The sequence below is a fragment of the Anopheles cruzii genome, chromosome 3 (genome assembly GCF_943734635.1).
Source record: "Anopheles cruzii chromosome 3, idAnoCruzAS_RS32_06, whole genome shotgun sequence".
NCBI classification, from domain to species: Eukaryota; Metazoa; Arthropoda; class Insecta; order Diptera; family Culicidae; genus Anopheles; species Anopheles cruzii.
This window is the reverse complement of record NC_069145.1, coordinates 62,419,347-62,433,706: the sequence shown is the minus strand read 5'-3', so window position 1 is coordinate 62,433,706 and position 14,360 is coordinate 62,419,347. Positions and strand designations below refer to the sequence as shown.

Here is a 14,360-nt window from a genome sequence, read left to right as displayed (position 1 = left end):
TTCCCGGTCCCCTGACGTGGAAGTCGTCCCGGTGCGCTATCTCGCCATGTGACCCGGCCCGGCCCACCGTTGTCGGCGTCTGGCTGAGCCTCGATGCTTCGAGGGATTCCGTCCGGGTTCGTTACCTGGAAATGAGAGCAAAACGGTGGAGATGATGAGTATTATGACTACAGATACTTTGATGAATGCTTTGGTCCAACTAACAGTTGAGTGAGCATTATTAGTTTTCGTATGTGATTGTACTTTCCACATTTAAAGCCACTTTTCCCGTAGTTTGAATTTTTTAAATATTTATTTAATATTTTTAATTCTTTTTTAATATTAGTTCAAGGTTAAAATGTGACGTTGAAGGCACTAGAAACATGAGTAGAACGTTCTGACCAAAATCGCTTGTAATGTAGAACGATGCTGCAGGACTGGCCACGTTAAGGATTTTAAATGGCTACTTTGCTGAAAAAAGTGGTGTTACGCCAAAAGTTGTTATCATTTGAAAACTGAAAATTTACGTCGTTTACTTCTGTTCGTATTTCATAATAACCAAAACTGGATACTGTTACCCAATCAGGTGTTTGAACAGATTTTAAACACTATCTTTGTGTTCGTATGGAATTTGAGATTTCAATCTATAAAAACAACCTCCATAATATAAAATATCGTTACCGACTTGTTTTGCCAGTTTTTGGTGCTGATGTTGATGTTGCAGGTGCATAAGACATCCCCATATTTCCTTTTTGGCTGGTCATATTTTTCGTACACAAAGTGTGACTGTGACTAAAGATGTTACAAATTTGCACCTCTATCGGAAACGCATCAAGCTGCTCTTGCCCAACGCCGCACGGCCATCATCTTGGGGCTCAGGGGTTAAACTGATTTTTCATAATGCGCCATGCGTTTGTAGTGCGCGTCAGGAATAACGGTTCCGTTTCGCACGCGACCATCTGGAGCGTGAAGATTGTGTCGCCTACATGTCGCCGCCATTCCGATGCGAATCTGAATAGTCGCCGTTCGCGCTGCATGCTCGTTACCGGCCTGACATGGCTAGTCATTTGCTCATTTGAACTGCAGGTGCAAGTGCAAGCGCCTCTCCAGCGCCAGCCAGCCAGCGATGACAGTCCCCCGAAACCCGGCTGTCGAGCTGGAGTGTCCTCTGCTCGGTATGATAGTGGCTCACACAGAGGGCTGTTAAAACAGTCCTTGCTTCAGTATCAATCGCGCTCTCGAAACGGACCCTTCAAACGTCCCGTCGCATCGCCGAACTGGCCAGCTGCCAGTAGCGTGTGTGACAAGACATGTGCTGGTTAATTATCATAAAAACACATGAACACGACACTTCATTCCATCTCGTTTATTATCAGTAGTCTCGCTTTTCGATGACAAATTGTGATAACGCTGGTTTCGCGACCCGCAATCGGTTGGAACGGAGGCCAGCCGCGGGGTGGAGGGGATGCACGGCCCACCGGTGGGGGGGCAGGCCAATGGTTGTGACTCATTTCGCGAGCTGCCACAACATGAACCGGACAGCGCGTTTCATATCAAAGTGCATAAATAAAATGGGAAAAATGGAAAACCGTGTTCGATTGGAAAACGATTGGAAAAATAATAAAAGTGCATCGGGGCCAACCGGGAACCCATGGGCAGGGGGGGGGGCGTCGAGTGGGGCATGCCGGCATGCCGGACGCCGAGTGTTGTCCGGCAATCAGGGGGTCGCTGGCGGCGAAAAAAGAAAACATCGACCAGCGCGAATGCACTCGCAGCCTGCCAGGTCTCTCTCATCAGCGGTACGGCTCATTAAAGTCGCCAAATCAATTAGATAAATAATCTACATATCATTAATTAAATTTCATACCGTCTGATTCGGATTCCTCCGAGTGTAATTGAAACATCAATTTAATGTGTATAATTTATGGTACTTTGATACGGCGCTGGCAATCAAAACATGATACTGTGCCGCGTGTCGAATACGGCAATACGGTACACAGTAGGTCAATGGCCACAGCATAAAGCAAGAATAGTATAAAATGAACGCCAATTTCAGTGAATTTACGAAAATGTTTTGCCTAGATATTTAGAAATAATATAACGGTTTGTAATAACTCTTTGTTTCAGTAGTTTGTTATCATCTAAAATAGGCAAAAATAATTAAAAAATAATCTGCATCCATGAAACTCATAATCAATCTTAACTTATAACAAAATAGTCACCAAAAGTGAAAAACAAAAAGATTTACGATTAATTTGCGTCACGAGAAATCGAAGGCTTATCACGGTTTCTATGCAGTCGCAGAAGGCTTTGATCAAACATTCACATCGATGTTGTAACTGGTCCGACTCGAACCAAGCATTTGTCAGCAATATGGAGGAGCAAACGAAACTGTTGATTTTTGAAACAAACGACGAAACTAACGAAGATTCCAATGACCTGTCGGAAGACGAAGATGTGAGCATAATTGTTGGATTTGATGAAGATGACGCTCGGGCACGGATGAAATCCTTTTCTCACGTTACGAAAATAACCATCAGGTAAGTTCATTCCGCAGGAGTGAATTGTGTTCTAAAGATAGCGATGTTTTCTTGCCTTTCCGTAGCACTGACTTACAGAAGCTTATGGGAATCTTGCCGGGAGAAAATCTCACCGACGAGCATCCATGGCGGGCGATCAAGAAGGATATTCTTGAGAAGCACCTGTCGCCGATCGCCGAGCTAGGCTCGAAACTGTTGGAAGGCCTCCTGGAGCTTGAACCCGGTTCCTCTGTTATAATTGAATTTTCACCCGAGCTCTCGATCGACCAGGACGTGTTTCTCGTGTACACGGATATAGCGGAGATCAACGAGGCTAGTGAGATCATCCGACGACTGGAACTGTTGGAACGGCTGAAGCTTAAGCGTGTCGTTGAGAAGTCAGCCAAAACTAGGTGGGCCGGTGAGTGTTCCGGACATGAATTCGAGCTGTCGGCCTTTGCCTCAGAGGAGGAGCTTGCTCATGACGCCGAGGTTCAGAGTGTATTTCCCATTCGTCGGGCTGAAGCTAGGCTAGGCATGCGTCTGGTGGCCGATGCTCGCGATGGCTATGTACAGCTATTGCCTCGCAAGTGGAAAAACATTAATTTTCCGCGAAAATTAACCGATCGTGGTATCCAAGCACGTCCGCAAAGCTGCAGCATATCGCTGCAGACCGATCCAACGTTTCCGGTCAATGCTTCGACGCAATACGCGCTGGACTTGTCGCACATCCAAGTGGATCCGGGTTTGATCTCCCAAACTAAGCTCCATCAGGTGACGGACGCCGTCATGCAAGAGTCTTGCTTCAATCTGATTGGCCTCTACCAGAATGAGTACGACCGCACTTTTCCCGAAGCTATCCAGCCCTACCATTCTCCAGAGATTGTCGAGAAGCTGTCATTCATGAGCCGGTCAGTGACCACGGGAAGATACGTTCGCTCCATAGATTGGCATCCAGTGCTTTCTGGGATTTTTGTTGCTTCTTACACCTTTGAAACGGCGACCGAAGACCAAGCGCCCAAAGACCGTGCAACTGCCAGTGAAGGAGACCGGACAACTACGAGTGATCCCGTCAATCGGGCGGTGTTCGAAAAGTGTCCCGTCCTAATGTGGAGCTTCACGGATGCGCTCGTACCTCTGCTTGAGCTGAAGTCGATTCGCGAGGTCACAACCGTGTCGTTTTGTCCCTACGATGGCGACCTCCTGGTCGGTGGATTGACAAACGGTCAGATCGCTCTCTGGGACTTGAAGGGTGAAATTGCTCGTGTTGAGGCTGCCCGCACCTCAAGTAGTGAGCATCGTGAAGGTATTCTGCAGTTACTGGAACAACCTGCGGAACACGAGATCGATCGGTCGGTCACTCCTGCGGCCGTAAGCTCCCTGGAGCACTCACCTCGCGGTGCCATCAGCGCTATCAAGTGGTTGCCTAGAAACTATTTCTGCACCGCAACCGCTCATCTGAAGGTGACCCAGGAGAAGCAGCACCGCTTCTTGATGACCTCGTCGCTGGATGGGAGTGTTTGTTTCTGGGACTTAAACTTTTCCTCTCCAGCCCTTCAGAAGATGATAGCCGCAGCCACCGCCAAGAGCAGCCAGATGGTGGACCAAACGATCTACCAGCGGGTGGACAATCTGTTCTTCCCCGTGTTTAAAATTATCTGCCAGACGTCGATCGTATGCATGGTTGCGGATGAGGCGATCTATCACTCGACGCCACTGGAAACCACCGCAGACCTGATCAAACGCGTTACGCACGCTCTGGAGATGATTCCCGTAGAGTGCACCAAGCGTGTTATCTTGGGAACGCACACCGGTCAGATCGTGGAGGGCCTTTGGGAGGGTTATGAGTTCGATCAGGGCGTACTGGTGAATGACGAAACACTTCAGGTAACGCACAACTATAGTGCCGTTCATGATGGGCCCATTGTTGCGCTGGAGAGAAACCCAACGGTACACCACATGCTGCTCTCCATCGGCGGACATGTGCTGTCCTTGTGGAGCATCGAGTATCCTTGTGCTCCGATATTTTGGCGCCAGAAACCCTCCAAGGTGACGGCCTGTCAGTGGAGTTTGGTTCGTGTTTCGGTGTTTTTCGTTGGATATGCCGATGGCAACTTTGAGGTTTGGGATCTGAATAGTGAGTGCACAGATTGCCACTTTTAGTTTTCGTCTGAATCAGTAAGGTCTAAATTTGCTTACAGTGAGAACGTTTCGAGCTTGTATTTGTGTAAACCTCGGATCGGAATCACTGACGGTCATATCGCAGCATCGCCTGGCTAGTGCTCGTCGCTGTTTGGCAGTGGCTGATCAGAATGCGAACATCAGAATCTTTACACTTTCGGAAGGACTCGTGAAGGCAGCACCAAATGAGGAGCAAACCATTCGAGATGTGATACAGCACGAGATCTCACGAAGGTCTGCCCAGTCGGAGTGGGTCAAAGCCTACAACGATAGAAATCCTATCAAGGCCCCGACGCAGCACGAAAGCACCGCCAACGAAAACGCTTCCCTGCCAGAAGCGATGGCTACACAGAAGAGTGACAATCACAAGCGAGAAGTTAAGGTTGGCCAGGACAAGCGCATGACGCTGGGCGATCGTTTGGAGCAGCAGTACAGAGCCAAACACTTCCAAGATCTTCTGGGGAAACTGATGGAGCGCCGAAATGTCAGTCCGAAACAAATGGCCCAGCAGATGCGTCCGCTGGTAAAGCGGCAGCAGTATAACGCGGAGAAGCGCTCAGCGATCGCGACCACGTTAGCACGGGCTGAAGGAGACTACGTGAATCAGAAGAAAATATTGTACCCGTCGAAGAAAGCAGTCACCCAAGGGAAGGACGAATCGCGCGATAGGATTAAACAGTTGATGCCCAACATTGCCGACTATGGCACGGTTGAGGGTGAAGCCAGAGAAACGCTGCGGTCCCATTACCTGCCTCAGTTGGAAAGCTTTCTCGATGTGTTGGTGAAGGGAAAAGATCAACGGACGAAAGTGTGTGTCGATGTAGGCGCCAACATGCGTCATGTTGTTCGGTACGAAAACAAGCGAAGGCTGCGAAGACTTGGAGTAGCTCCGGCGACGCGCTTGGAAGATTTAGTACCGAAGGCGGAAGATGAAGTCCAGACAGAGGTAGAGGATATGGAAGAAGTGAAAGATTTGGAATAGTTAAAGGACAGTAATTGCAGGGGGCTTACCTAAACAGATAAAATCATGAAGAGAAGTAATCTACGTAAACCATTTTTATGTAATAAATGCAAAGACAAACTGCAACTTACTAAATCCTGTCTCAAATCACAATTTTTTTAAACATTAAACTACTTGTTAGGTAATGAACAATGATTTATGTTCAAGTACAGAAAAATTGCGAATAAAATAGCACTCAATATGTTGGTGAAGCTGGGATTAATGCTGACGCGTTGCTAGCGGTCATGAACAAAATCGGAATAATTTAGATATTTGTTTAAAAATAGATCGAACACCAGAAAGAATCAAATTATTATGTAGAAGAAGAAAAAAATTAAGACCAAGAGGTAACACAGTCAAACACATTGAAACGCAATAAACGAGATCAAAACCAAGCGATTGCAAAACCAAATCAAATAAAAATCTAATCAATATTTGAACTCTAAACAATAATGAATATATCAGTGAATCGTATAATGCCATATTTATTAGTTGTTGAACATTTTGTCTGGTAAAAACGACCTTTTGCTGTGAAGAAAAAAGTTTTGGTATATTTTTAACATCACAAAACACAGCAATGTTGAGCAATTTGCAACAATTTTGATATAACAACTTAAAATATTAGGTTGGCTAAAAAGAAATCGACGTTTTTCACGATACATGCCTTTAATGATCGATATCTCGTGAAGTATCGATCGTACAGTTTCAAGTTTAGGCTCGTTTCAAAGCTGATTTCTTACACTTAAAAGAATGTTTTCATTGTTTTTTGTTTGTTCTATTCGTTTGTGAGATACAGGGTGTTAACAATGGAGGTCAACGCAGAGAAAATTCGGTATATTTTACAATTTTTGTCCGATAAAGGTGAAAATTCAAGCTAGGCCGCTGAAATTTCGCATGGTGTTCATAGTGCCAATACTCTAACAGCTAGCTGGGTCAAATTTTGGTTTCGTTGACACGTTTCAGTTATTTTTGATGTTAAAGCCTAGACAGACACGTCATCGAAAATGTCGATAAAGTCACAGAAATAATCAAAGTAGATCGGCATTTTAGTAATCAGAGCATCGGCCAGGAGCTAAACATCAATCATCGAACAGCTTAAAGTCATTGGCGCAAAGCTGGATTCACAAAGAAGCTCGATGTTTGGGCCCCACCCTATTTACACCAAAAAACATGATGGCTCGACTTGCCATCTTGCGAAGTTTTGGCCTAACGGAACAAAATCGACCCATTTCTTTAAATGATTGATACTGGGGATGAGGTATGGCGTACATACGACAATACTGTGTAAAAATAATCGTGGTCTAAGGGTGGTAAAGCAGATTAACCGGTGGCCAAACCAGGAATAACGGCTAGGAAGGTTCTACGGGGTATATGGTGGGACTTGAAGGGAATTGTTTATCATGAGCAGCTTCCGTGTGGCTTAATACTAAATTCAGAATGCTACCGTCAATTATTGTACCGTTCGAAGCTAGCAATTGACGAGAAACGGCCAGAATCGGCCAACAGAAGAGGTTTTGTGTTCCAACAGGACAACGAAATGTTACGCACGTCTTTGGTGGCTCGCCAGAAAGTCCAGGAGTTTGGTTGGAAAGTTTTAATGCATCCACCGTATAGTCCAGACCTTGCACTAAGCGATTGACACCTTTTTCGCGCATTACAAAATTTCCTGAGTGATGAAAAACTGAGACCAAAAAAGGATTATGAAAATGGATTTCTCGAGTTTTTCGCCAATAACGACTAATCCTTTTACAAGAAAGACATTATAAGCCTACCTTTAAAAAGACAACTAATTTTCCAACAAAATGGTGCATATTTGACGCAAATCGGACCATTGGAAACCTGTTAAATATAGTTCTGAACATCACTCAAAAAACGTCGATTTCTTTTTAGCCAACCTGATAATACTGAAATACTAAGAATACTAAAATTCATTCTCAAAAAAATTGTCTATGAATAATTAGTAACAATCATCAATCATTCTAGATATGTGTAATAGGGCTAACCAAGTGGCATTTAATCACAAATCTACTGGAAACATTTTTTATCTGTAACCGTTTGCAGCAAAATAAATGCAATAAAGTCCACTAGACGGTCGGGGTGCTGTGTGGGTAGTACCGAAAGTGACGTAACGAAGTGCTGCATCCATTCCCGTTTTTCCTTCAACCAACCCGAAACCAGAATCCCATCCAGACTGGGACCCCTGTGTCGATTCTCGGACTGCTTTAGTGGTCTTGTAAGCTGCTTTGCTCAAATGGCAAACATTTACAAAACCCGACCCACCGAGCAAAACGACCGAAAACGCCTCAGTGGATTCTCGCGCTGTCGGTATGTTTCGGTAGCGCTGCGGTTACTACTCCCGTGGCCATTCCCGTCGGGGAATGGCCACGGGAGCGTCGCGGTGCAGGCGGAAGGCGGGTGCAAATGAAAAATTGAAACAATTTTTGATGGATGATGCTCGGCTGGATGTCGACATGGCCGCATCAAATTAAGTGAGAGTTAAATATACTGAATATCGTGATTTGTGAGCAGTTTTTTCGTCTCAGCCACAGCCCTGTGGCCGTCCTGGGCGCACGTGTGTGTTTTCGACCTTTTTTCTTTCTTTCTCGGTGGATCTAATGCTCGTTTTTTGGGGCCTTTGGGTGAAAGATTCGGTATGATTAAACTGTGACAGACGGCGGAAGGCACGAATCAACACTTGTTCGGGGTTTTTCACGGACACGGTGGCAGGGCAGGGTTTTCTTGGCCAAACCCGAGTCGGTAGCCGCTGGGATTGTTGCTTTTCGAGAGTGTCAAAAAACGAATGGCCGCCTCTCCCGTGGGGGTGATATGCTGCGCACACGGTGAATGTGTTGCCCCAAGATCAGCCTCAACAAGACCGGCCGCGCTGGTCGTCTGGCGCTGTTCGGATCTTGGGTTGGGAACAAAACCCGATGCCATCATTTCGTCATCACTTGCGAGCGCGGCCCGCGACGGAAGAATTAAATGCACCTCGTGTGGGTTGATTAATGGCGAGTGATAAATTAAATCCAAAAACCCGTAGACGAACCACCGAACGGTTCGTCGGTTTGATATGTTTACTTTCTTCGCTGATGAGTCGTCGGGTGTGATATTTTCGATGCACACAGTATCCGCGGTCGCGAAGTGTTGTTCGGACTTAATGCACGACCACGGACGGCACTCCTCCCGGTCAGCCGCAGGACGATGTGTCAAGGGAATTCAATGCCACTGGCCACCGAGAAGTATTTTTAAAAGTCGCAATTTCACGCGACATTGGAAAGCACCGCTGTTTTGGGTGGAGATGGATTCGGGGATTACACGACACAAGAAGTACCAAGACCGTCGGCAGGGCCCGTCACACAGACCACCGGGTTTTTCTTTTTTTTTGTTGAGATTTTGATCTAAGACTGATGGGCCTGACAAGTGTGGCCGCAGAGTTATGTGACTAGGCATTGTCAAACGTCGCTTGAGTGATTACAATCGGTATTGTCCGTATGTTTATGTTATACTTAGTCTTGCTACATCAATTCAAAGTGTCTTTCCCGGAATTCATTAAGGTATTATTTATTTTTACATTTTCAAATTAAGCGTTAATTGAGCGTTTTAGTTTTTTTCAAGGGTTCTAATGCTTGTCTGTTCTTTCTAACATATATAGCCCAGGAAAACTGAAATTGGTGTAAAATATAACTTTTATGAAGAAATAATATGCTATATTATAATAGGGATACTTCAATTGAGCAGATGTTATTGGAACAGGTGTAACACTTTGCCCAAAAAGTAAGCAGAATTTAATTTCTTAGTAGCCATCACCGTCACCAACATCTTTGTCAAATTGTACGTCAAAATACTAATTAGTTAATAGTGCATTCTTCGTTTTCGTGCTTCGGGTTTCGGATTTTTTTTAAATTGCTCATTTTATAGTGACGCTTTGTAGCGATTTCACAGGAACGCGCTCGAACGGGATAAAAAGCATTCTATGTCCTCCTGGTTCTAAGCCTTCTCCCCACCAATTTTCAACCAAATCGGTTCGGCTGTTCTTCAGTTATAAATAGTATAAGTAACACAACTTTCTTTTACATATAACAACAATAATATGAGCGGATCTTGGATGATTGTGAAATTTATAACCCGTGATACGTTTAAACAGTGATTATGTAAATGCAACATAACGATGGCTAAACATGCACGTGCAAATATTTCTAACCCCCTGTAGAAAAAATCGTTCAAATTGCGCTTGATACAATCACAGACTCGAATGAAAGTGCGACCAATTTTCTAATTTAATATCAATCACCGAAAGCAACGTTGACGCCTCGCCTCCGCCAGATCCGTATCGTAAAGCCGGAGAAATCCTCTTCCGAATGCATCCTGCTACTGGCCGTTGTTCTGGCCGTAGTTGGCGCATAACCGTTTAAACGCCTGTTTGCGTCAACAGAGAAGCAACAAGCGGTTCCGTGACGTGGTTCCGACTCCAGCACGCCGTGCGCGCCCCCAAAAAGGCATCATTTGCAGATTGCAGATTGCAGTGCAAATCGCGTACGCAGAGCGATTGACGATGATACATGATGCACCGAGTGAAAGTGCTGCCGTCCGTCAGAGAGTGTGGTTTGCCGTGTAGCGCGGAGCCACCCTCGGCCACCATCCCCCGCAGGCCGGGCTTAGCATTTAGCTGATTCACAAGTTTTTGTGCACTTTCTGGCCGCAACGAGCCCGTGTGTCGTTTATCAGTCACTCGTCTGCCCGCCGTCGTCGTCGTCGTCCGGGAAGATGCTGCCTGTGCCGCGGCTACCAGTTTGGTGTGTTTTTGCGCGTGTGACTAACGACTAAGGCCAGCAGCACCACTTCAGCCAGCTTGCACCGCACGTACGGTCGGTCGGTCGGTCGGTGCGTTATGCAAACGCAAAATATGCCTCACACTCCGCGGAGGCTCAGGCATGCAGCTCGTACCGGGCAACCGTACAGGCACCAGGCCAGCCAGCCTTGCGAACGGCGAGACCGCAAGGACTCAACACCGCTGTTTGCGCTGCGGCCTTTTTTGCGTGGCTCCTCCGACGTTCGTCAGCACGACGATTTATGATGAGCGGATTGAGTGTGTGAAAAGTGCAAAAAGGCAAAGCGTTTAAGCGAGCTACGGGCCGTACGGACCCTCTTGTCCGTGTCCGTGTGTGTGTCTATTTGTTTTTCCGCGTCAACATGACACCCGGGAGGGTCGAGTGACGTTTGCATTTTGGGTGGCCGGCCGGCCGGACCGCTGGCCGAGTGCAAGGTGCACCAGGACGTGGACCGCGTGGCTTATGTGTGTGCAACAATGCTCGTTTTCCCTGTCTTCGGACGCACCACAACTGCCGGCCGACGGACATCGACGGGTGTCACCCTCACTTTAGTTCATTTTACGCCACTCCACGAAGGAGTTGGGCGGAGCACTAGATAATCGCTTTTGGAAGATACTGGCAAAAAAGGACCGTGACAGCGAATCTCTTTCTAAGGGGGGGCGGCAATAAAGCGTATCAGCGAGTTCGGTGCGTCCAACAAGGATCCATTATCGCTTTGAGGACGTTAATGCATTTGTGTTGATTGAAAAGATGCAAAAATAAAATTTGTTTAATTTTGATATGCTTTTTGGATTTCATTTGAACAATCCTTATTGCTTAACGTCGTTCAATTAGATTATTAGACCACTATTTATGTTCATTGTATCCGTGTCTGTCAGAAGGTTTCTAGTTCGTGATTTGAATTTAAAGCATAACAGAACACATATGTTTAGACTCCAACTGTAGTATCAGTTTTCCCGATATGAAAAAAAAACATTCCCTTGCTAATTATTGTAAAATTTTAATAAAATATAATTGTTAAAGGTAATTGAAATTATGAGCTCCACTCCAAAACTCCATTTAATGTATTTTCGACCTAAAATATGGTTTGGGTTCCTTCAGTTATTTTTTCCCAAAATCGAGACAATGTTGAAAATAAAATATTTAAATAAGATAAATAACTATTGGTTTAACTGTACCGTAAGTGCTTTTGAAAAGTTAAGCATTGTGGCTTCACACAACCGATTAGAATCTCATTTGAGAGTTTGCTATAGTTCGCTACGTAACTTAGTACAGTTCATTAAAAGAATTCCCTTAATTTTATTCTAAAAATCATTACAAAGCCATTGCATTACCGATGCACTAATGCCCTAGGATCACATCCTAGTATGATGAAAATATTTCTAAAATACTACGATACTTTCGGAGGCACCTATTTCATCCGTCGACTTAAGAAGGACTCCCTTCAATCCGCAAAGCGCACGCAGTTGTGGTTACACCGATTGTTGCCCGTGCGGTGTACTGCCTTGTGGCCAATTCCGCTGACAGTGCAGACGTGCAGTTAACTGACAATGAAGAGCCCGTGCAACAAGACAGTCAACGGCAGCTTTTAAAAAAAAGAACTAGAGGCAGCATGATCCCCTCCACCCGCCCAGCTGGACCGTCCACATGAAAGGGTCATCAGGTTGTACAAAAATCAACAAATCATTTTGAGTTATGCAGCGTGTGATATGCTTCGCCGTCTGCCGACCGCGACATCAGAAGCATAGGCCTGGACCTAGTGGAGCGTCGAGCGCTAGTCGCTTAGTCGATTATGAGAGATGCTGCCCGCGTTTCTCTTCCTCTCTCTCTCTCGCTCTCCCTCGCACATAAACCAAAAACCGCGCGTGCATTTGAAGGATTGAAGCGACCCGGACTTGAGCGGGAACCCGGTTTGGGCCACTGGGCGACTGGCATCCATCATTCACGACAATGCCGCGCAAAAGGGATATGGCACCGGATGGATGGGTAGCCGATGGGCAACGGCCATTGTGCATGGTCGGCCGGCCCCGGGTGGTGGCCGATGATGCTGCTGCTGCTGCTGCTGGTGGACATCTGCTACCGGAGGAACATGAAAATATCAAACAAATGAATGATGGATTATTCATTACACGCCATGAATGCGAAACCCTCCCTAGCGCGGCGCGATAAAACCTGTCGGAAGTGCCTCTCGACGGTCGGCTCGGGGGAGGGATCGGCCGAGGGGCGGTGGGCCATTTACCACTAACTCGACCGAAATATGTGTGCGTGTGTGTGTGTGTGTGCATAAACGCGTGCATTTACATGAAATAGTACCGAAAACTTTGTTGACGTTCTCGGTGCGGTTTTGGGCTCCGGTGCGCGGATCCGTGGCGGTGGGCTGTCGTCTGACGCCGAGCCGAAAGGGCCACCAACCCTCAACAGCCTCCGCCACTAGCCCTCGGGCCCATTCGTCCTTCCACGGGGGAGTTTGTTTTGAGGTTTTGCGCCCCGATTAGTGGTCTGAGGGGATTTCGGGCGTGTTGACAGTAAGCATGGGCCATTATTGCGGAATCGCCCAGGCATTCGACTGCAGCGCGCCGCCGATGCAGCTGTACATGAATCAACGCCCGGGTGTGCGCACCTCCCGGCCCGCGGCCACCTCCCGTGGCGGGCTGACGAGCATAAATGTATTTCATCTGTTTTCTTGATTTATCGGAGCGAAGCTGCGCGTTTGTAACACATTTCGGGCGCACGTCTAGTGAGTGAGTGTTGCTGCTTTATCTTTAGTAGGTTTTATTTTATGGAGAGCATGTTATTTCATGAATTTTGGCTGCGTTTGTAGCATCGCACCGCAGTGCTTAGGTCGATTCATTCCCGATAAAGGTAGATAATAGTTGATTAAAAAAAAATTCTAACATCACCTTAAAATTGGGAGATTTAGTTTAGTTTAGGGAGTTTATTGTTTAGTTTTATAACTTTTGTAAACAAAATTATAGCACAATATAGGAACTACCAAGGCATTGCAATAAAATATCAAATACCGTATTTCATCCTGTGTGAGTCGCACCTTGCCTTTTCGATCGAAAATTTTGGAAAAATAACATTTTTCATACACTTTACCGTTTTTCAAATCAACATCATTTAGTATTTTCCGGGGGTCAATCTGATTTTGGTTCTCGTTAAATGATTATTCTGCTTATAAAACCTAAATACCTAGATGAAATGTTTACCGAAATTTTCAATGTCGTTTTCTTTGGCAAACTTTGTGGCTTTACATAGAACCATTTTAGTAGGAATTGCTCCTGTGGTCAACAATCCATGTCTTTAGAGTCTTTAGACTAGATCCCATTGACACCATGTGACTTCTGATCCTCTACAGGCTGTTTTGATTCTAGGAATCCGCTTCAAACGCTCCTTATATTTTCTCTATTCTCTGGCCATGATTTCTGCTATATCAAACTTTCTTTCAGTAGCTCTGTTGTCATACTCCTTGGCAAATTGAAATACTAATAAATTTTGAGAGTTGAGTACTAATTATTATGAGAGTAACGGACAACAACAAACATTAACATGTTTTACCAAATCTAAAATAGTGTCTACTTTATTTATTCTACATGAATGAAGAAGGTTACAGAATGTAAAAATTATAGACGCGTCTGTGCGATTAATTTAACTCTCCAATATTTTAGATTGTGAATTGAATATGTTTAAATCGAAAATCGAGCCTTAACCCCATGTGACTTTTGGCTAATCGCTAAACTCAAGAGGCCGCTCTATGGACTCCTTCTACAGTAAATAGTTGAGATAGAAGCCGAAGAATGTATTGAAGAAAGAAAGATTGTGTATTGCATAGAGTAGGGATTATGGAAATGA

The 14,360-nt window shown here is 45.5% G+C and overlaps 1 protein-coding gene across 1 annotated transcript; it reads left to right on the top strand.

The window, feature by feature from the left end:
• The first annotated feature begins 2,352 nt into the window (after nucleotides 1-2,352).
• On the top strand, nucleotides 2,353-5,661 carry LOC128270745 (dynein axonemal intermediate chain 3-like). Its single transcript, XM_053008161.1, has 3 exons — nucleotides 2,353-2,519; nucleotides 2,585-4,635; nucleotides 4,700-5,661. The coding sequence occupies exons 1-3, from the start codon at nucleotides 2,353-2,355 to the stop codon at nucleotides 5,659-5,661; spliced, it is 3,180 nt and encodes a 1,059-aa protein (XP_052864121.1).
• Nucleotides 5,662-14,360: the final 8,699 nt, after the last annotated feature.

Bases quoted from the DNA above. Each gene is read 5' to 3' on its own strand.
- LOC128270745 (XM_053008161.1), top strand. From the start codon at position 2,353: ATGGAGGAGCAAACGAAACTGTTGATTTTTGAAACAAACGACGAAACT. The intron at 2,520-2,584 runs GTAAGTTCATTC...GCCTTTCCGTAG, and splicing joins GTTACGAAAATAACCATCAG to CACTGACTTACAGAAGCTTA. The intron at 4,636-4,699 runs GTGAGTGCACAG...ATTTGCTTACAG, and splicing joins TGAGGTTTGGGATCTGAATA to TGAGAACGTTTCGAGCTTGT.